General features: G+C 34.5%; 1 protein-coding gene across 3 annotated transcripts in view; it reads right to left on the reverse strand.

Annotated features, from left to right (window-relative positions):
- XRCC4 (X-ray repair cross complementing 4) overlaps window positions 1–22,064 on the reverse strand; it is a 283,891-nt gene that overhangs the window by 234,239 nt on the left and 27,588 nt on the right. The window contains exons 2-3 of one of the 3 annotated variants that reach the window (XM_040239422.1): window positions 20,340–20,488; window positions 11,865–12,040 (exon numbers count right to left, since the gene is read on the reverse strand). In XM_040239422.1, the coding sequence (XP_040095356.1) occupies window positions 11,865–12,040; window positions 20,340–20,478 (315 nt within the window). In that variant the 5' untranslated portion in view covers window positions 20,479–20,488. The remainder of the gene's footprint in view (window positions 1–11,864; window positions 12,041–20,339; window positions 20,489–22,064) is intronic. The other 2 variants (XM_040239424.1, XM_040239423.1) reach the window with 2 other exon arrangements.

Raw genomic sequence — 22,064 nt, forward strand, 5'->3', positions numbered from 1 at the left:
TAGATATATCAGAGTAATAGGTAGTGGAGACAAAAGTCATCAAAGCAATGAGAGCCTCCTGTATAGCTTGAGGAGTTCTACTCCTCCATTCAGTGCTCTGTGGTGACCTGATGGGAAAGATATCAATAAAAGGAGATATTTGTGTGTATACATACACAACATATACACACAGCTGATTTACTTTGCTGTACAGTATAAACTAAAACAACATTGTAAAGCATCTATAGTAAAAATTAAATTTAAAATGTCATCAATGTGTGCTAAAATTAGTGGGTAAAAGTATGATTAAAATAGGGCATTTGTGTACTCTCAAAATTATCTACCCACAAGATACTTAACCACAAAAGGAAAAAATAGCAGTTACAGTTGAAAGAAACCTGGCAGACACTCCTTTAATCAAGTATTCAAAGTTAAAATCGCTAGTAATAATGTGGATGGGCTCCCAGGTGGTGCAGTGGTAAAGAATCTGTCTTTCAATGCAGGAGACTCAGGAGATACAAGTCAATCTCTGGGTTGGGACGATCCCCTAGAGAAGGAAATGGCAACCCACTCCAGTATTCTTTCCTGGAAAGTTCCATGGACAGAGGAGCCTAGCAGGCTACAGTCCACGAGGTTGCAGGACGGAAACGACTGAACACACACACACACAATAATCCAGATAGATAACATGCACCTCCTAACATGTTGCACTGAGTAGGATAAATCATCATTTCTTTGAAAAATTCCATAAATTCAATCTGACCATGAGAAACACAGATTAAATAACCAGTGTTCTTCAAAGTCAGGAAAAACAAAGACTGAAGAACTTTCACAGACTAAAAGATAACAAAGAACATTAAAAGCAATGTGAGACACTTATATTCCAGACCAGGAAAAAACCTGTATGAGCATTATGAACTGAACATTGTTTCTCCCTAAAATTCATATGTTTAAGCCCTAACCCTTTCTACTATGGCAGTATTAGAGGTGGGGCTTTGGGGAAGTGATCTGTTTAGATGAATTCACAAAGGCAGGACCTCTATGACATGATTAGTAACTTTATATGAAGAGGAAGAAATTACACCTAGCTTCTGTCCACCACAAGAGAATACAGAAGAAGGCAGTCAACTGAAAGCCAGGTAGCAGGTGCTCACCAAGAACTGAATAGGATGGTTCCATGACCTTGGACTTCATAGTCACAGAACTGTAAGAAATAAATTCCTCTCATATAAACCATCCAGTCTTTGGTATTTTGTTACAGAAGCCTGGGAAGACTAAGATAGTAGTAAAATTGGAAAACATCAAATAAGATCCGTAGATTATCATGTCAGTGTTAACATTCTAATTGTTAATAATTGTACCATGAGTATGTGTGGGGTCTTAGTTGGTTAGGGCTTCCCTGGTGGCTCAGAGGATAAAGAGTCTGCTGGCAGTGTGGGAGACCAGGGTTCTAACACTGGGTTGGGAAGATCTCCTGGAGGAGGCAATAGCAACCCACTCCAGTATTCTTGCCTGGAAAATCCCATGGATGGAAGAGCGTGGCAGGCTACAGTCCATGGGGTTGCAAAGAGTCAGATACAATGAGTGACTTCACTTTCTTTTCTAAGCTTCCTGAATATTAGAGAAAACAGAGTAATGGATATGCAGGAATTCTTCTTAGTATTTTTGCCACTTTCTCTGTAAGTCTAAAATTAAAGAGTTAAAAAGAAATAGCTGTCAAAAGATATAAAATGACCAAGAAGCATAACAAATTAGTGAAAATACCACTATAATCCACTGTTATGGTTCTAGTCACAATGGGCATATCTCCACTACTGCACTGGTTTTGGATCATTTGTACCCACAAATATCACATTCTCTCCAGAAGTTGCACAAAAAAAGCAATTAACCTTTAATTGTTGTAACAGTATATCTTTTTTAAAAATTATTTTTTGCATACTTTCAGTTTTGAATAAAGATTATACTATGTGGCCAGTTTTCATCAATATATGTTAGTATACTAGAAAATTCAACATAGAAAACAAAGCTGGGATCCTCCAATAAACTTTATCTGAAAGAGTAAACAGTATAACAAAGACATCTGTTTAACAAGGCTCTCTGAGGTCAAGGAAATTCTAAGTCACTCCTACTTTTTAATTTCTACATACACTGACAGAAATCAAGATTACAAAAATTACACTGACAATTGATGTTATTTATAGTATGTTTTAAATGGTATAACTTGAGATGGGATACAATTTGAAACTAGCATAAAAAAATGTCTGCTGAAACAATGTGTATAAACTCATTTACAGATAATATCAGAAGGCCCTTCTGAATACAAGGCATCAACTCAGTGATCTCTCGGGACAGGCCTCACACTATACCAATTCACAATTTACAAGGAATTTGTACACACACATCAATCATAATTTCTGGGAGTTCTCATTATAAGCCTATTTGAACTATTTTTCATCATTAAAGACAAATGACTTGCTGAATCCAAAATAATAGAAATAGATACAAAACTAAAGACAAGATTTAAAGTTCTTTCCATTATGCCACACTTCCTCTCAACAAAAGGCCACCCCCAAATATTCAGATTTGCTGGAATTTCAAACTCAGCTAAGACACAGTCACTGCCTTCAAGGAGTTTACTGTATAATAGAAGAGACAGCCAAGTAAATAATTAATAACAATGAGTATTTATAAACTACCTATTAAGAGAAGTGTCCTAGAAAAGGTATACACACATACCTATATGCTAATACATTAAATCAGGTATTAGCACATCTGAGATTCAAATCAGGTAGTCAGGCAGTGTGACAGTAACATGTCCAGAATAGGTTGTATAGGTGCAGCAGGCTATAAACTGTTTTAGTAGTGAAATTTTAAAGTATAAAAGTATAGTCATTAGCTTAGCAGCATCAAAACAAACAGGTCACTCAAAAATTGGGCTAAAGACCTGAATAGACATTTCTCCAAAGAGGACATACAAATGGCCAACAGGCACATGAAAAGATCTGTGTCCTAAACACTCTAAAATACTGATGAAAGATATCAAGGAAAACCTAAAAAAAAAACAAAACAAAACTGTTAATGGACTAGAAGACTCAATTGTAGTTTTTTGTAAATAGAATACTTTTAAAATTAATTTTCAAAGGCACAATAACTAAATCATCTAAAACAATATTGAAAAAAAGAATAAAGTTGGAGGAATCATAAAACCCAGTCTTAAGGTTTATAATGTAGCTACTGTATTTAAGACAGTGTGATACTGGTGGAAGAATATACACATAGGTTCATGAAACAGGATACAGAGTCAAAAATCAGACCCACACAAGTACAGTCAATGATTTTTAATAAAGGTGCAAAAGCAATTCAATAGAGAAAGGAGAGTCTCTTCAACTAATGGTATTAGTTCAACTGGACATTCATATCCAAGAAAATGGAAGCTCAAACTGAACGAAAATGAACTCAAAATAGATCATAGATCTAAATGTAGAACATGAAACTATAAAACTGTTTTAAAAGAAAATCTTCATGACCTAGGGTTACATGAAGTGTCCTTAGACATAACACCAAAAGAATAATTCATAAAAGGAAAAAAGAATCCATAAACTGGACTTTATCAGAAATAAAAACTTTAGCTCCACAAAAGTGAAACTCGCTCAGTCATGTCCAACTCTTTGCAACCCCATGGACTAGACAGCCCATGGAATTCTCCAGGCCAGAATGCTGGAGTGGGCAGCCCTTCCCTTCTCCAGGGGATCAAACTCACATCTCCTGCATTTCAGGTGGATTCTTTACCAACTGAGCCACAAGGGAAACCCAAGAATACTGGAGTGGGTAGCCTATCCCTTCTCCAGGGGATCTTCCCAACCCAGGAATTGAACTCGGGTCTCCTGCATTGCAGGTGGATTCTTTACCAACTGAGCTCTCAGGGAAGCCCTGATAAGACCCCATTAATAAAATGAACAGACCAGTAATAGACTAGAAGAAGATATTTTCAAATCACATATCTGATAAATAAAAACAATCCAACTAAAAACATGGGTAAAATCTGAAAAGACATTTCACCAAGAACAATTTACAGATGTCAAATAAACACATGAAGTCAACATCCTTAGCCATTAAGGACACAGAAACTAAAGCCACAATAAGATACAATAATATGCCTATTAAATGGCTAAAATAAAAAATACTGACAACACCAAGTGTAGAAAGAATATGGATCTTTCATACATTTCAGGTATGAAGGTAAAATGGTTCACTCACTTTGGAAAACAGGTTAGCAGTTTCTTTGTAAAGGTAAACACATATTTATCATACAATCCTGTATTCACAATCTTATATATCTACCTTAGAGCAGAGATCAGCAAACTCTTTCTAATAAGACAAAAGTGAACTTCTTAGTCATTACATATCATAATATCTCTGTTGCAGCCATTCAGCATTACAGCACAAAAGCAGTCACAGACAATGCACAAACAAATTGGCACTTTTATGTCGCAGTAAAAGTTCATTTACCAAAATGGGCAGCTGATTTACAGGATATAGTTGCCAGTCTCTGTTCTAGAGAAACGAAGGCTTATATCCACACAGAAACCTATGCATGCATGTTTAAAGCAGCTTTGTAATTGCCAAAAAGTGGAAATAACACAAATGTTCTTCAGTCATTAAATGGATAAACAAACCAGTACAGTCATACAATGGACTACTCAGCAATAAATAAAAATAAATCAGTGATATTTACAATAATTTGAATGTATCGCAAGGGCATTATACTCAGTGGGGTGAAACAAGCTAATCTCAAAAGGCTACCTACTGTATGATTTTATTAATTAATATTCTCAAAATCTCAAAAGTTCAGTGATGAAGAACAGAAAATAAGATGCTGAGGGTTACACTGGAGAGCGGAGAATGACTATAAAGGGGTAGTACAAAGGAATGAAGAGGTTTCTTTGTGATAATAGAACAGTTTTGTATCCTGACTATGGTAGTGGTTATATGAATTCATACATGTAATAAAATTCATTTAACTATAAACACGCAAAAACAAAAAACAAAAACACAGAAACACATAAAAAAACATGTAAAAACTAACAAAATCTGTGTAAGGTCTGTAGTTTGGTTAATAATATTGTGCCAATGTCAATTTCCTGCTTTAAATAATATACTATGGCTATATGGTTATCATTGGGGAACCCGGGAGCAAGGCATACTGAATCCTATGTATTATTTTTGAAACTTTTCGTGAGTCTAAAATTATTTCAAAATAAATTTTAAAAGTTAATTGACTGGTAAAAACAAAAATAATTACAATATATTGCAAAGTTTATCACATATATGGAAGTGAAATCACATGACCAAAATAACATAAAGCCCAGGAGAGGAAAAATGGATGTATGGTGTGTGTGTATGTGTGTGGGTATAAAATATATGTTGCTATTAGGAGTCTTAAACTGTCTGTAAAGCAGTGTATCACTTCAAGGTAGACAGTGATAAGGTAAAGATATATGCTATAAACTCTAAGTGAAAGTCGCTCAGTCGTGTCCGACTCTGCGACCCCGCCGACTATATGGTCCATGGAATTCTCTAGGCCAGAATACTGGAGTGAGTAGCCTTACCCTTCTCCAGGGGATCTTCCCAACCCAGGGGTCGAACCCAGGTCTCCTACCTTGCAGGCAGATTCTTTACCAGCTGAGCCACAAGGGAAGCCCTATAAAGTTTAAAGCAAGCACTAAAATAGCATGAAAATGAGTTATAATCCAACCAAAAAGAAGAAACTGTATTATAAAAATATATGTAAGTAGTCTAAAAAAAGACCCATAAGTGAAATAAGGAAATAAAGGTGGAACAAAAAGAGACAGCATATTTTAAAACCATCATTAATAAACATATGAAATATAAATACCTTAAACACGCCAATTAAAATCACAGATATCCAGACTGGATTAAAAAAGCAAAATCCAACCATATATTTCTTAAAAGAAATACAATTTAAATAAAGACAAAACAGGCAAAAGAAGAAGGATGGAAAAAGATATGTTATGCTGCTGCTAAGTCGCTTCAGACTCTGTGCGACCCCATAGACGGCAGCCCACCAGGCTCCCCTGTCCCTGGGATCCTCCAGGCAAGAACACTGAAGTGGGTTGCCATTTCCTTCTCCAATGCATGAAAGTGAAAAGTGAAAGTGAAGTCGCTCAGTTGTGTCCGATTCTTCGCATTACATTTACATAAAACTCTAGAAAATGTAAAAATAGCCTATAGTGATAGAAAACTGTAAGTGGTTGTCTGAGGACTCAATCAGGAGATAGGGAGGGGAAGATTACAAAGGTATACAAAAAAACTGTGGGACAAATGAGGATGTGTTCACTATCTTGATTGTGATGACTGTTTCTGGGTATGTACATATTTTAAAATTTCTCAAAATGTCCACTTTCAATATGTACATTATACCTTAATACAGCCATTTAAAAAATATAACCACAAAAAGAATTATATATGAATGTATATAAGTGCTTTATTCACAATAATCCACAACTGGAAACCACCCACAAACTATTCATCAAAGGGTGGATATGGCATATTTATTCAATGGAATATTATCAAGTAATCAAAAGAAATGAATTGATGAAACACAACACATAAGGATGAATCTCAAAAACATTATACTATGTAAATAAAGTTATAGGAAAGAGTACATACTGTCCAGTTCCATTTACATGAAATTCTTAAACAAGTAAAGCTAATCTAAAGTGACAAAGAATAGTTTAGTGGCTGTTTGGAGCCTAGAGAATAAGCAGGATTGAGGAGGAAAGATGGTAGGTTGGGAACTGACTTTAAAGAGGCACAAAGGAACTGCCTAGAGTGGTGAAAACTTTGCATCTTACACAGGTACACTATATTATATGTACATTACAACTAAATAAAAAAAAATTTTAATTGACTTTGATAGAGTCCTGGATTCCACCCTACCTAACTTACTTACTACCTCCACTTTCCTTAGGAACTTGCTTATGTTTTTAGCAACTGTTTCCTCAAATACAAACAGTGACAATGCCAAGGTCACATGATGAAGTGAGAGTCCATGTTAACTGAAAAGTAATAAGCAAATATTAACTTATTAATACTCAAAAGTTCTCTTGGAGCAGAGTTTTCACATGCTACTTCAGACTCTTGTTTTTACTAAGCTGTTGTTGTTGTTGTTTTTTCTGAAAAATCTGGAATAATTGAAAAAATTAAAATATAATGACTTTGAGATGTTTCTTATAAAAGAAGAAAACATTTTAAATTGAAGCAGAGCAATATGAAACAAAAAGAGAATGAGTTCTCAAAGACAAAACTGTATAACTCAAAATTAATAATTTTTAAAGTAATAATTTAAAGTCTTTTGTATGGTTTAACTATAAAACATATACTTTGAACAGGACTTCTGCACCACTTACATAACTCATTTAGTTCCCACATTCCAAAAGGTCAAGAATTATAAAGGGTTTAATTAAAAAAATGGCAGATGTATACAAATACTTTTATCATGGAAATAAATACTACAATTTCTTTTTGAGGCATTCAAGCAACACATTTGCAACCCATACTCCCACAAACCTGAAAATCATTACTATTTTTGACAAAGTCCTTGGCAGAGTACCATAACAAATGCTCCAATTCTGATATTTCATCTGGAAATATCCATTTGATTTCAAAGTTCCCCAAACCACAGGGACACATGGCAATAATACAGGATTTGGGGCTGCTGTCTTTAAAACACAACTTTGACTACTTTGGGATAACTTTACTTCATTTTTATATACCTGAGAAATGTAAGTTAAATAAATGTAGGGAGGTCCTTTGAACTTAGAATGTATTTTCCACTTAAAAAAGAAAAGTTATGACATATAGGAAGATACAAACTAACCTTATTGTACATACATACCTTACTGTATGTTGCAACATTGTTTAAACAACTGAAACATTATTTGCAATGAAAATACTAGAGAAAGACTCTTGTAACAATAAAAGTGAATCCTTCTAAATGACAGTTCAATCTCTCCTAAACATTAACATGCAGAGATTCCTAACTGTCCCTCAACATCCACCTTCCCTTTTTTTACACAGTAATGAAAACTTCTGGGCATGGGACAGAGCTGAAGAGCACACTTCACAGATCCCTTTGCAGCTCGGTGAACCCAGCCACGTGACTTAGTTTCGGACAATGGGATGCTAGCTAACGCAGTGCACGCAACACTAGTGTGACGTCACAAAGGAAATGCACATGTGCTTCACTTTCTCTTTTGAGGCACCTTTCCTGCTGCCTGAAAGGTGAGCATAACCATGACCATGAGATTAAAAATGTCTTTGTAAAAGGGAAAAGCAACATGATTACAGAAGCTTGAGCTTCCACACCATAAAACTAATTTATTAATCCAGATCGGCCTATTTGGATCATAACATCAGAGAAAAGGATCTGCCATGCTATTTAAGTCATCAGATTTTCAGTCTAACTGTATCCAAGGCCAGTATCTGATAATGGGGGCAAGGGAGAGAAAGGGAAAGAAAATGCAATTTGACTTAAGTTCTTTTTTTAATTTCAAAGTTTTATTCTATATATACAAAATTTAAGCTTTTTCTTCTTTTCTAAAAGAGACCTAAAGCCAATTTTCATGTATATGTTTGTAATGTGTGTGTGTTGATCACGTTTAATGTTCCTTCAAATTTCATGGCTTTCCTTTATTAGGACTATTTTTAGAAATATAAAACTATGGTATGATAGATGACCTGCCATGAATCAAAGAAATCACTTCAAAATTTTATAGTTGAGAAAAAAGATATATGAACAATCTAAATTATGAGACCAAGGTTATTCTTATCAAAAATAATTAGGTCTTTTTCTAAATAGCTCATGAATGAAAACAGTTTCTGAAGGAACAAATTATGAAATAGAAAAAAGAAGATATATTTAATTAAGATGCAGTATTTTCATGATAAAGTATATATTGCAAAATCAATATGAACTGGGAAAAGCAGAGGGAAAACAATGACACGAAGTACATGAATAATCTCCTGAGTGGGCAACAGTACTTATAGTAAAGAGATAATGAATTCTGAATGCTTGTACTAGATTATGTTTCATCCAGAACAATCTACAGCCAACTGAAGTGTCCTGGTAATGGGGTAGGGAGAGTCCCAGAAGTTTGCACTGTATAGAAAAAAAGCATTCAACTGGCCATACAACATTTATCTCAATGAGAATTAAGCTAAAATTAAAAATCTATGTCATCTGTAAGGAAAAGTCAATGAGAGCAAAGCAACCTTGTAAAAATAATGGACCCATTCCTTCCCACAAAACTGTATATAAACATCAACTTACACATTATACATATTAAATATTTCATTGGTTTGGAAACTGACAATTCTTTCACTGATAAAACAAGGCAATATTTCAAAAAGAACCAGTTCTTCTTTAATATAAAAACTAGTAGTTACTTACTTTTTAAAAATAGAAAAACAAAGAAAATTTGATACAAAGGTAAATTCAAATAAGTCTTATGTGACTTGAATACTCAAAATGTCAAATTATGCAGTGATCTTCAACACAGAATTATACATATAAAACTTCCTGAAATTATGGCAACAAATGCCCCCGAATCCTGACTCTACTAGGTATGAAACTGATAGCAGATGTACTTAGAACTCATGGAATATTCTTTGGGAGAGTAACCTTATGTCAACAACAGAATTCACTATAAGGTTTTGAGTTGAATCTATGTTCATTCTTATCTTGTAAGTATAGGAGGTTATTTTTGGCAACAATCAGATGTCTGTGTCATCAAGGAAAGGATTACGAATACCTTGTACATATTTAGGTCATCTAAAGCAAAATTAGCTTTAAAAAGTATTCTGCCGTGTTTCCAACTGTCTGCATATTTTTGCCACCAAATGAATTTACAAGATACTGTCACTCTGAAATTCAATCCGCAGAAGCACATCGTAAAGCACTACAAGATTCCCATGGAAGTCTGGCCAAATAAACTTGTGATTTTCATCTGCATCCATGAAGCTGACTGCAGAACCTCATACTGAAAGTTCTACCTCATTCAGACATATCCAAATATATCTCTCAAGTAAGTCAAGTCAAAAACTCCTCGTCAAACTGTTCTGAGAGAGTAGCCTTTTTTTTTTTTCTCATAGGCAAATTAATAAATAACGAGGTAGCTATCTAAGCTGAACCACAGTGCTTCAGAGCATGAGCATTCGGCAACCTACACTCTTCAGCATTACTAAGAATTTCTTACTCTGTTTCTACTTTTTTAAGAAAACCTACTGAAAAGTTAGTGTTTCAAGGCTTTGGCTCTGATGAAGTTGATTAATTTTGGGGTAGTAAGCAAACTGTCTTTCAGGATTATTGTCACAGTTTTTGAGTCTGACACATGCTAAGCCAGTTGTACAGGACTTAAGTCATGATGACTTTCCTCACATAGGCACCAAGATCAGATGTATCACCAAGCACGGCAAATACTCCATCCACGCCCAATGGACCAAATGCTCCTTTTCATCATGTCAAAGATACTAAAACCCTTTCAATTTCCCAAAAGGTACCTCTCACACTCTTTGTTATGCATCAGTGTACACAAAACAGTTGAAAACTAGAAACTGCATGAAACAATGTTAATCAATACATACAAATGTTTGTTGAGTGGGAAAAGACATTACTCCCAATTTGACGATGATCTGCTTCAAAATATTAGAAGAAACAGTCAGCAGTCCTATAGTATATAACATCACTTGACATACACAGGAAAGAATATTTTGTGACAAATAATGAAACTTTACTAGCCATTTCAAACATTACTTACCCTATTTTAAATTATCATTTTTAAGGACCTCAACATATTGAAATTTACATAAATTGGCAGTTGAGTACAATAAGTATATATTTTCTAAATAGAAATAATTACTAAAGCCAGGCTCTCTGCATTATTCTATATAGGATAATATATATTTCAAAGTAATGATTCCATCTGTTGCTTCAAATGTTTCTCTAATTGGTGAAATCCCTTTAATCATTCTGAATTAAAGAGTTTTTTAAAAAGAATTTTTTAAACTCAACTTAGTTCCAGTACAAACTGTCAATAACTGTCTTTAAACTTAATGTAGTAAAGATGTCCCTCTTTTTCTTCTACTATAGATCTAATATCTGATTGATAAATGACTGACAAAAAACAAATAATTCAACCTCTAGTTATACTAACATGAATTAAGGTATACAAACAGTAAGTAGTACACTTCTCATAAATAAACCTTGATTTGAACTGATGTATAAATCAAACAGAACAAATAGCAGATTCCTTGTCTGTACAGCTTGCAAGCTTTGAAAAGGTTGGGTTGAAAGTTATTTCCTTCTATTTTAATACTTCTAATTTTGAAAATGTAAATAAAATACCTTAATTTATAAACATATATCTTACTCTACCTAACTATATCATTTTGTAATTGCAAGTACATTTTAATAAGGAAGAAAACAGGTCATAATTGTTAAATATTCAAAGAAAAATATATTATTTTCTTTCTCTAAAATCAGTATTTCCCCAAATTCATTTCAATAAGCCTGTCTCATGATCTACAACTTCTGATGCCATTTTTCAGAACTGCTCATTCATGTAATTATCTTAATACAAATTAGTTTTAAAACACTAAAAATGAAATATACCTTACCATAATTATTTTTCACAATTCATGAATGTAAAGCATTTAATGACTAACTTTGAAGCATTTTTCCAAGTACTTTTCAAACTTTTGTTTCTGAGGTGTTTTGGGAATAATATGCTAGTTACTTAAATAATTTCTCCATAAGTACTCTCTGACATTTTACCACTTACAACATTATGGAAAGATTTACTTACTGAAACATCTTTCAAGTTTTTCTCAAAGGAGAAGTGATGAGACTCTTTAGAAAAATTAAACTTGTATGTGTCAGTTGGTCCTGCTCCTGACACCAATGCTTTTCTCAGTTCATCAACATATTTCTCTTTTTCCATTGCCATGTCATCAGCTTCTTGGGAAATGTCTGATTCACAAACTGTGAGAAAGAGTAATAAAGTCTTATTTGAAAATAAATTTCTAAACATAAGAAAAGATATATTTACCTGTGGCTACTAATTTATTATTAAGCAACAGAAATTTAAACAAAAATAAAATCAATGCCCACACCACACATTTTTAAGTCAAATTATACCTCTTAACTGAACTAGCAATTTTTGATAAATACATTTAGTCTCAAATCTCATTAGACTCTTTGCATTCTTTCTCTGTCCTCAGATAAAGTCACAGATTATAAATTACCACGGAAACAACCATCTTGTGTACCTGCAGAAGGTCATAGCAGAAGAAAGCATTTTCTATAATGACTAATAAACTCAGTATTTTAAAACTTCTTCCTTGACTCAATTATTAAAGAAATTAAATAGTCTATAGTCTATTTCTCACTCACATAGGTAGAGTCAAATTAAAGTAAAAACGGAGTTCATTCTCATCTCATTATGTGCCAACAATAAAAACAGTAGATAAAGAGAGTCTTACTACTTAGAGGAAGAAAAGGAAAGGGAATTAATATTTATTGTCTCCTCTATGGTATACATTATATTACATATCTGGCTATCAATTATCTCATCTAGGTATATTTAAAGCTGATGTTTTACTCATCCATAGTGATTTTTACTTCAATGATTATATGTCCAAATTTCAGATCATTTTTTCTTTTTCATAATATCTTGTTCTGGCCTTCTTTTCAATATTTGAAGGATATATATATATGACATCTTATAGATCTCATTCAGATCAGTCTCTGTGCATGGTTCCTAAAGTATTAATTCCATTTCTTCTAGCTGCTGACACATTCTCATTCTGCTTTTTTTTCCCTTCTGTGCTTTGTGAAGTCTGAACATGGCTCTCCTCTAGCCAAAGTATCAAGTGATCTGGCAAACAGAGGTAGCCATAAACAAAGGTTGCTGGTTGGTCTTTCCTGGAGTCCTTACAGGTTTCACCAGTTCTGCATCAGTTTTGGAAGTTAATTTCTTCACTTGGTTTTTACCCTTGTGGAAAATTTAAGAGAGTTCAAATTTAAGCCCCTACCCCTCACACATACATAACACAGACAGGATTCTGATTTCTGCTGGGACTTTTAATTTACTCATTACAATTAAATGAGCTAATCAGACCTTACTGACTACTGTGAGTCTATGCTATATCTCTAAGCCAGGGTAGTTTTTTTTGTTATTTGTTGCTTAAAGATTTTATTAATAGGATCAATTCCAGGTTACTTTATCTTTACAGTTCAGCTCCAATTTCTAAAAGGCCTGCAGTCTCAAAAAGCCATTCCTCTCAGGTATTACAACCACAGTCATTAGATGCATATCTATTCAAAAGTCCATGAGCTTAGTTCTTTAGCTCCCATTAACTCTTTTGGTTTTCAGATAAGTCTTCACACTCGACACCTGGGAATTCTCTTTCTTATATTCAAAGACTGTGATGTGTCTGTTTATTGCCTTTTAAAATTACAAGATATAATCTAATATTTATTTGGAATGTATGCGTGGTTGGGTTCCCATGTCAACTCGAGATCACAATGATGAAAGTCCCATATAGTTCTATAGTTTTTTGTTTTTTTTTTAAGGTTACATTTATCTATTTTGGGGCTTCTCTGGTGGCTCAGCTGGTAAAGAATCCACCTGCAATGCAGGAGACCTGGGTTTGATCCCTGGGTTGGGAAGATCCCCTGGAGAATGGAACGGCTGTCCACTCCAGTATTTTGGCCTCCATGGACTGAAGAGTCCACAGGGTCGAAAGAGTCAGACATGACTGAGCAACTTTCACTTTATCTTTTTATTCCTTACAACAATGAAAGACAGATATTCTCATTTTACAAATGATAAAAGTAAGACTCAGAGAGATCAGGTAATGGTCAAGGACCATGAAGAAGGTAAGTGATAAAACTGGGATTCATACCTATATCTCTCTGGTTGTTCTGGTTTGAGGTGAAACATATGGGACATTAGATAAACTATTTACTTCCATAATATTAAAAATTAACACATTAGTATGAAATAGTATATAAACAATAAAATCTTGATTAAAGAATCCTTTAAAATATAACAGCTTTCCATAACTTTGGTCCATGTGCCATCAACTGTCTGGAAGCCCCATGATGGGCAATGAGGAAGAAAGAGAGGCTGGGAATGCATCCATGTATCTTTTATAATGAGTTTTTAATAAGTTCTGATATTGAAATAAAAGTCTCAACACAGTCTCTGAAAAAAGGTAAAAATAAAAATATTCTTGTGCAATTTTACAGCTTCTAAAATACTTCCACATATTTTTTTCTCCTTCTGAAGCATGCACATTTAAGAAGATCACCAATATCAAATCTATTGATTTTTTCAAATACTCTATTAGCTCTTCTGACAAAACATATAAGAAGACAAATGCTTTTTATCTGAGGAATAATTTAATATTTTCTGTTTGGGTTGTTTTGAAGAGTATAAGTACCAGAGAAACATATTATTGATATTTCACAGAGAAATAGGAAATAATCTATAGAAACTATCTTGAATGTAACTATAGAAAAACTTAAGAAAACACACACACACCAAAAAAAAGATAAAATGAACATATTTAGAAAACAGAAAGAGACTCAACAGACTTCAAAAACAAATTTAAACAGGAAAGGAGGGATAAAATAGGAGTTTGAGATTAACATATACACACTGCTGCTGCTAAGTCACTTCAATCGTGTTTGACTCTGTGCGACCCCATAGACGGCAGCCCACCAGGCTCCCATCCCTGGGATTCTCCAGGCAAGAACACTGGAGTGGGATGCCGTTTCCTTCTCCAACGCATGAAAGTGAAAAGTGAAAGTGAAATCGCTCAGTCGTGTCCAACTCTTAGCGACCCCATGGACTGCAGCCTACCAGGCTCCTCTGTCCATGGGATTTTCCAGGCAAGAGTACTGGAGTGGGGTGCCATTGCCTTCTCCGACATATACACACTACTACATATAAAATAGCTAACCAACAAGGCTCTACTGTATAATACTTGGAACTCTACTCAATATCCTGTAATAACCTACATGGGAAAAGAATTTGAAAAAAAAAAGGATATATGTATATGCATAACAATCACTTTTCTGTATAACTGAAACTAATGCAACATTGTAAATCAACTATATTCCAATATAAAACAAAAATTAAATTAAAAATAATAAAGTATGTATACTGATACACCATCTAATAAAAAGTATTTTAAATTTCATTAGAATGAAAAGATAGCTTCCTGAAAATAGTTAATGGAATATATTGATTCAATCCATTTATTGAACCTGCCTGCATTGTAGGAGACACAGGAGACAAAGGTTCAATCCCTGGGTTGGGAAGATTCCCTGGAGAAAGAAATGGCAACCCACTCCAGTGTTCTTGCCTGGAAAATCCAATGGTTAGAGGCGCCTGGCAGGCTACAGTTCATAGGGTCGCAAAGAGTGGGATACAACTTAGCGATTAAACAAGTAAATTCTGAAACTGCTTAATGAGCATCTATTATGTGCCAGGCACTATTCTAGGCACCAGGGATAACAACCATTAGACAGAAAAAAATGCCAGCCTTATGGAGCCTTGATTCAAGTGCTGACATCTTACATATCTTTTCAGCTATCCTTTTAGATACTATCTTAGATACGCCCATATGTTACTCCATCTGTGAATCCTGCATTGGTTAGTGTTATGAAATATTTCCTGAGAAGAAAACAAATGAAAGAAAATTATTTATATCTGTACCTCTCCTTTAAAAGATATGTTTTTAAAACAAGGTACCAGTTTAAGAAAAAAATTTACTTGAACATTTCCTGTAATAGTCCATGTGAAATTCTGACTGCCTATTTAGAACTTCAATCCTAGAAAAACAATTTGGTCACCAGTTTTGAATTTTGTGCTGGAGGAAGCACAGCTGTAAGCACTCAATGCTCCTTTTAAAAACTTCAGTGACTGGGGATAAAAGCCATGGAAATAATAAAATTCAGTAAGGATACAGATGAACGACGTAATATGGCAAAAAAAAGTGAGCAAACCAACAAAAAATAAGGAATTGTTTTCAGGCAGGTAGGATAAAAGAAAGAATCACTTTGAAAATATTTGTAGGTAGGTGAAGATGAATGTAAGGAAAGAGGGTTCTTTATTTTGGATTTTGATGTAGAATGAACCGAAAGATTATATATTGTAAGTTTGTGTCAGAGCTGAGAAGATACACAGACTTAATAAGTCATCGCATCATGGACCCACTTCACTATTCTTCATTCATTAAAAATCCTTTTCCTACTGATTCTGTAACATAATTTCCATAGAGGTCACCAAAAATATCAGTGTTTAGAACAAATATAAGCAGATATAATTATTTGATAATAAAGGCATTGATAAAGTTTAGTTTATTCTTCAGTGAATTTTACTCCAAGATAAGTGATATAAGTTTCTTACTGCTGACTAATTCTTATGAAAGTCAAATAACAATCATCGATCATTAACCCACTTTGTGATTTAACCCTGTGATATAACCTTCTATAATGTTGAAGTGATGATAGACCACATGATAATTAGACCCCAAAACATTCATTAGATAAAACATTGCTAATGGAAAAGAAATCACGGACTTTAGTGTGTGGGAGATTAAAAGAAACCCCACTTCCTTTTAATTTCACTCAAATGAAAAGAGAAAAAAAAATTACCCAAATTGAAGGTTACAGAAATCAAAAAGTTGTACAAAAACAGGATGAGGTATAGGAAGGAAATTCATTTTCATGTTTCAATTATTTAATTGTTTCAATGTTCTTAATCATCTTATTGTCTATCTATAAAGTGCCAAACCAAATTACATTTATGTAGAAGCTTTAACTAAACATGCAAACATTGTTATGCTACATAGTTACATATTTTATAATTAAAAGTCACTCAAGAAAATAAAAGTGAATAATAAAGGGTATTAAACATTTGTGAAACGGAAAACTTAAACATCTTTGAAAACAAAAGGCCATCTTCCAGTGCACTGTAAAATTTTCTGTTTGAAAGTTTGTTCAGTACAGGAAGCCAAAATCTTAACAATCTATTTGTCATGAAATGATGGGACCAGATGCCTTGACCTTAATTTTCTGAATGTTGAGTTTTAAGCTTACTTTTTCACTCTCCTCTTTTACTTTAATCAAGAGGCTCTTTAGTTCTTCTTTACTTTCTGCCATAAGGGTGGTGTCATCTGCATATCTGAGGTTATTGATATTTCTCCTGGCAATCTTGATTCCAGCTTGTGCTTCATCCAACCCAGAAGTTAGTATGATGTACTCTGCATATAAGTTAAATAAGCAGGGTGACAATATATAGCCTTGACGTAACCTTTCCCAATTTGGAACCAGTCTGTTGTTCCATGTCCAGTTCTAACTGTTGCTTCTTGACCTGCACACAGATTTCTCAGGAAGCAGATAGGGTGGTCTGCTACTCCCATCTCTTTCAGAATTTTCCACAGTTTGTTGTGATCCACATAGTCAAAGGCTTTGGTGTGGAAAATAAAGCAGAAGTACATATTTTTCTGAAAATCGCTTGCTTTTCTGATGATCCAGCTGATGTTGGCAATTTGATCTGTGGCTCCTCTGACTTCTCAAAATCCAGCTTGACCATCTGGAAGTTCATGGTTCATGTATTATTGAAGCCTGGCTTGAAGAATTTTGAGCATTACTTTGCAAGCATGTGAGATGAGTGCAATTGAGAAGTAGTTTGAACATTCTTTGGCATTGTCTTTCTTTGGAATTGGAATGAAAACTGACTTTTTCCAGTCCTGTGGCCTCTGCTGAGTTTTCCAAATTTGCCAGCATACTGAGTGCAGCACTTTCACAGCATCATCTTTTAGGATTTGAAATAGCTCAACTGGAATTCCATCACCTTCACTAGCTTTGTTCGTAGCAATGCCTCTAAGGCCCACTTGACTTCATATTCTAGGATGTCTGGGTCTAGGTGAGTTATCACACCATCGTGGCTATCTGGATCATGAAGATCTTTTTTGTACAGTTCTTCTTTGTATTTTTGCCACCTCTTCTTAATATCTTCTGCTTCTGTTAGGTCCTTATCATTTCTGTCCTTTATTGTGCCCATCTTTGCACAAAATGTTCCCTTGGTGTATCTAATTTTCTTGAAGAGATCTCTAGTCTTTCCCATTCTGTTGTCTTTCTCTATTTCTTTGATCTGATCACTGAGGAAAGCTTTCTTATCTCTCCTTGCTATTCTTTGGAACTCTGCATTCAAATGGGTATATCTTTCCCTTTCTCCTTGGCTTTTCGATTCTCTTCTTTTCACAGCTATTTGTAAGGCCTGCTCAGACAACCATTTGCCTTTTTGCATTTCTTCTTCTTGGGGATGGTCTTGATCACTGCCTCCTGTACAATGTCATGAATCTCCATCCATATTTCTTCAGGTTCTCTATCAGATCTAATCCCTTGAATCTATTTGTCATTTCCACTGTACAGTCGTAAGGGATTTGATTTAGGTCATACCTGAATGGTCTAATGGTTTTCCCCACTTTCTTCAATTTAAGTCTAAATTTGGCAATAAGGAGTTCATGATCTGAGGCACAGTCAGCTCCCAGTCTTGTTTTTGCTGACTGTATAGAGCTTCTCCATCTTTGGCTCCAAAGAATATAAACAATCTGATTTTGGTATTGACCATCTGGTGATATCCATGTGTAGAGTCTTCTCTTGTATTGCTGGAACAGGATGTTTGCTATGACCAGTGTGTTCTCTTGGCAAAACTCTGTTAGCCTTTGTCCTGCTTCATTTTGTACTCCAAGGCCAACTTTATTCCTGTTACTCCAAGTATCTCTTGACTTCCTACTTTTGCATTCCAGTCCCCTATAAAGAAAAGGATATCTTTTTCAGTTGTTAGTTCTAGAAGGTCTTGTAGGTCTTCATAGAACTGTTCAACTTCAGCTTCTTCAGCTTTAGTGGTTGAGAATAGACTTGGATTACTGTGTTACTCAATGGTTTGCCTTGGAAACAGAAATCATTCTTTCATTTTTGCGATTGCATCCAAGTACTGCATTTAACTCTTTTATTGACTATGAGAGCTACTCCATTTCTTCTAAGGGATTCTTGACCACCGTAGTAGGTATAATGTCATCTGAGTTAAATTCACCCATTCAGTTTTATTTCACTGATTCCTAAAATGTCGACGTTCACTCTTGACAGTTCCTGTTTGACCACTTCTAATTTACTTTCTTGGACCTAACATTCCAGGTTCCTATGCAATATTGTTTTTCACAGCAGTGTACTTTACTTCCATCACCAGTCGCATCCACGACTGGGTGTCCTTTTTGCTTTGGCTCCATTTCTTTATTCTTTCTGGAGTTATTTCTCCATTCTTCTCCAGTAGCATATTGGGCATCTACCGACCTGGGGAGTTCATCTTTTGGTGTTATATCTTTTTGCCTTTTCATACTGTTCATGGGATTCTCAAAGCAAGAATGCTGAAGTGGTTTGCTATTCCCTTTTCCTGAGGACCACGTTTTGTCAGAACTCTCCACCATGACCCGTCCGTCTTGGATGGCCCTACATGGCATGGCTCATAGTTTCAATGAGTTAGACCAGGCTGTGATCCACGTGATCAGTTTGATTAGTTTTTTGTGATTGTGGCTTCCATTCTGTCTGTCTCTCCTCTGAGAGATAAGGATAAGAGGCTTATGGAATCTTCTTCATGGGAGAGACTGACTGTGGGGAAAACTGGGTCTTGCTTTAATGGGCAGGGCCAAGATCAGTAAATCTTTAATCCAGTTATTACCAAAGACAAAAAAATCAAAAGTCAATTTCATAAAATAATAGCCAAAAACCCACATATGGGTTTGAAACATGGTTTACAAAATTTTAAGCTATTATTAAGAGTTCTGTTTCATTTTGTTATAAATGTAGTATATGTTCACTGGAAAATAATTCAAACAATTATATGAAATAAAAAGAAAACAAACCCCACTTCACTTTCCTAAGCTTTGGCCTAGCCAATTTACCTTCCTGTTCCTTTCAGTATTTCCCTGGGGTGCTAAGAAATGATACATATAAAAAATACTATATGTTTTATATAAAGAGATAATTTTTAAAACTCTGATCAAGCACTATGACTCAAAAGGGTATTTTTCCTCATTTCTATTAATGTCACTTATAGAAAACAGCTGTAAATTTGACAGCAGTAACAACAAGTAAATGTTAATTTTAACCAATATCAATTAAATATTTAATTTGAAGTAGCACTGAGGACTGAAATATAGCACATTACATCAATTTTTCTTTAAAAATTCACTTTTAATATTACCTGTCCCAGTCCATGCTGACTGCCCATCAGTAAGTGTAATAACAAAACCAGATCCTAGTGTTTTCTCCCAAGCAACTTGTAGAAAATGAATTATATCAGGTTCAGAAGCAAGATAGATTCTGCTTACTTTTCTTTCCATTTCTGATCACCTGTCATAAAAGAAAAAAATAAATATTTTTACAAGAAACTGTGACTATCAAATAGTGACTTTTCTGTATTGGTCTCTTGAGTTATATAAAGCACTAAGAAAATAAGTAAAACAAAAAGTTGTTTAATAGCCAACCATAAACTCAGTAAATCACAGTTCTATTCAATATTGATTCACAATTTTAACCAATAAAAAAAGCAGAGACTCATAAATGAGAAATGATTTGCCCAAGTTGTATAGCTGAATAAAAATTACTATCTTCAACATTTTAAAAACTTAATATTGAACTATTTATATCCAGGCAGAAGTACATATCTAAAATCCAACTTGGAAGCTTTTCAATTGAACAAATCCATATAAGCAGTACCTAGATCAAGAAGCAGCACATGATGGCCCCAGAACTCATTCTTACAACACCCCCCTTCCAGTCACTACGTCCCCCAAAACCACTTTCTTTAACTGAGATTTGCATTTTATTTTTGTACTTTCACATAAATGTAATACAGCATTTTATTTGTGTCTGGCTTCCTTTGTTCAGCATTATGTCTAAGAAATGCATCCATATAGTTTCTTAGAGTTGCAGATCATGCTCACAATTGTACAATATTCAATAATATGGGACAATTATTTATCCACTTATCCACTAGTGACAGGCACTTGAGTACATTCCAGGTTTTGACTATCACAAATAGTGCTGCCACAGACATGCTAGCAAATACCTAAGTTTTTCTGTTGGGTATATACTTATGAGTATATGCATGTAATTTGTGGATCAAAGGATAAGCATATGCTCAGTTTTAGTACCACACAGCCAAAAATTGTCCAAAAGGTTTGTACCAATTTACACACTTGGTATATGAGAGTTCTGATCACTCCGTGTTCCTAGAAACATTTCCCATCTTTATAATTTAGCCATTTTGGTGGGTATGTAATACTACATTGTAGTTTATTCACATTTCCCTAATTACTAAAGATGGTGAATTCTTTTCATATCTTGATTGCACTTTGAACATCCTGCTTTAAGGAATATCTGTTAAATCTTGCCAATGCTTTTATTAAGTTGTATTTTTCATATTGACGTTCTTACTGAAATCTTCTGCCACCTTCTTCTTTTGCCTTCAATCTTTCCTAGCATCAGTGTCTTTTCCAATGAGTCAGTTCTTTATATCAGGTGGCCAAAGTATTGGAGCTTCAGCTTCAGCATCAGTCCTTACAATGAATATTCAGGTTTGATTTTCTTTACAATTGACTGGTTTGATCTCCTTGCAGTCCAAGGGACTCTCAGGAGTCTTCTCCAGCACCACAATTTGAAAGCATCAATTCTTTGGCACTCAGCCTTCTGTATGGTCCAACTCTTACATCATATGTAACTACTAGAAAGACCATAGCTTTGACTATATGGACCATATGGATGTTCTTCTATGTTTATCTAAAAGTTTTATAACTGTATGTATCATATTTAGATCCACAATTCATCTAGAACTGAATTTTGTACCTCAATTGTCAAGAAGAGATCAAACTAGATTTTTTCCATGTAGATATCTAATTGACCCAGCACTATGTATTAAAGACTGTCC

Source organism: Oryx dammah, unplaced genomic scaffold (genome assembly GCF_014754425.2).
Source record: "Oryx dammah isolate SB20612 unplaced genomic scaffold, SCBI_Odam_1.1 HiC_scaffold_5, whole genome shotgun sequence".
In the NCBI taxonomy this organism is placed as follows: Eukaryota; Metazoa; Chordata; class Mammalia; order Artiodactyla; family Bovidae; genus Oryx; species Oryx dammah.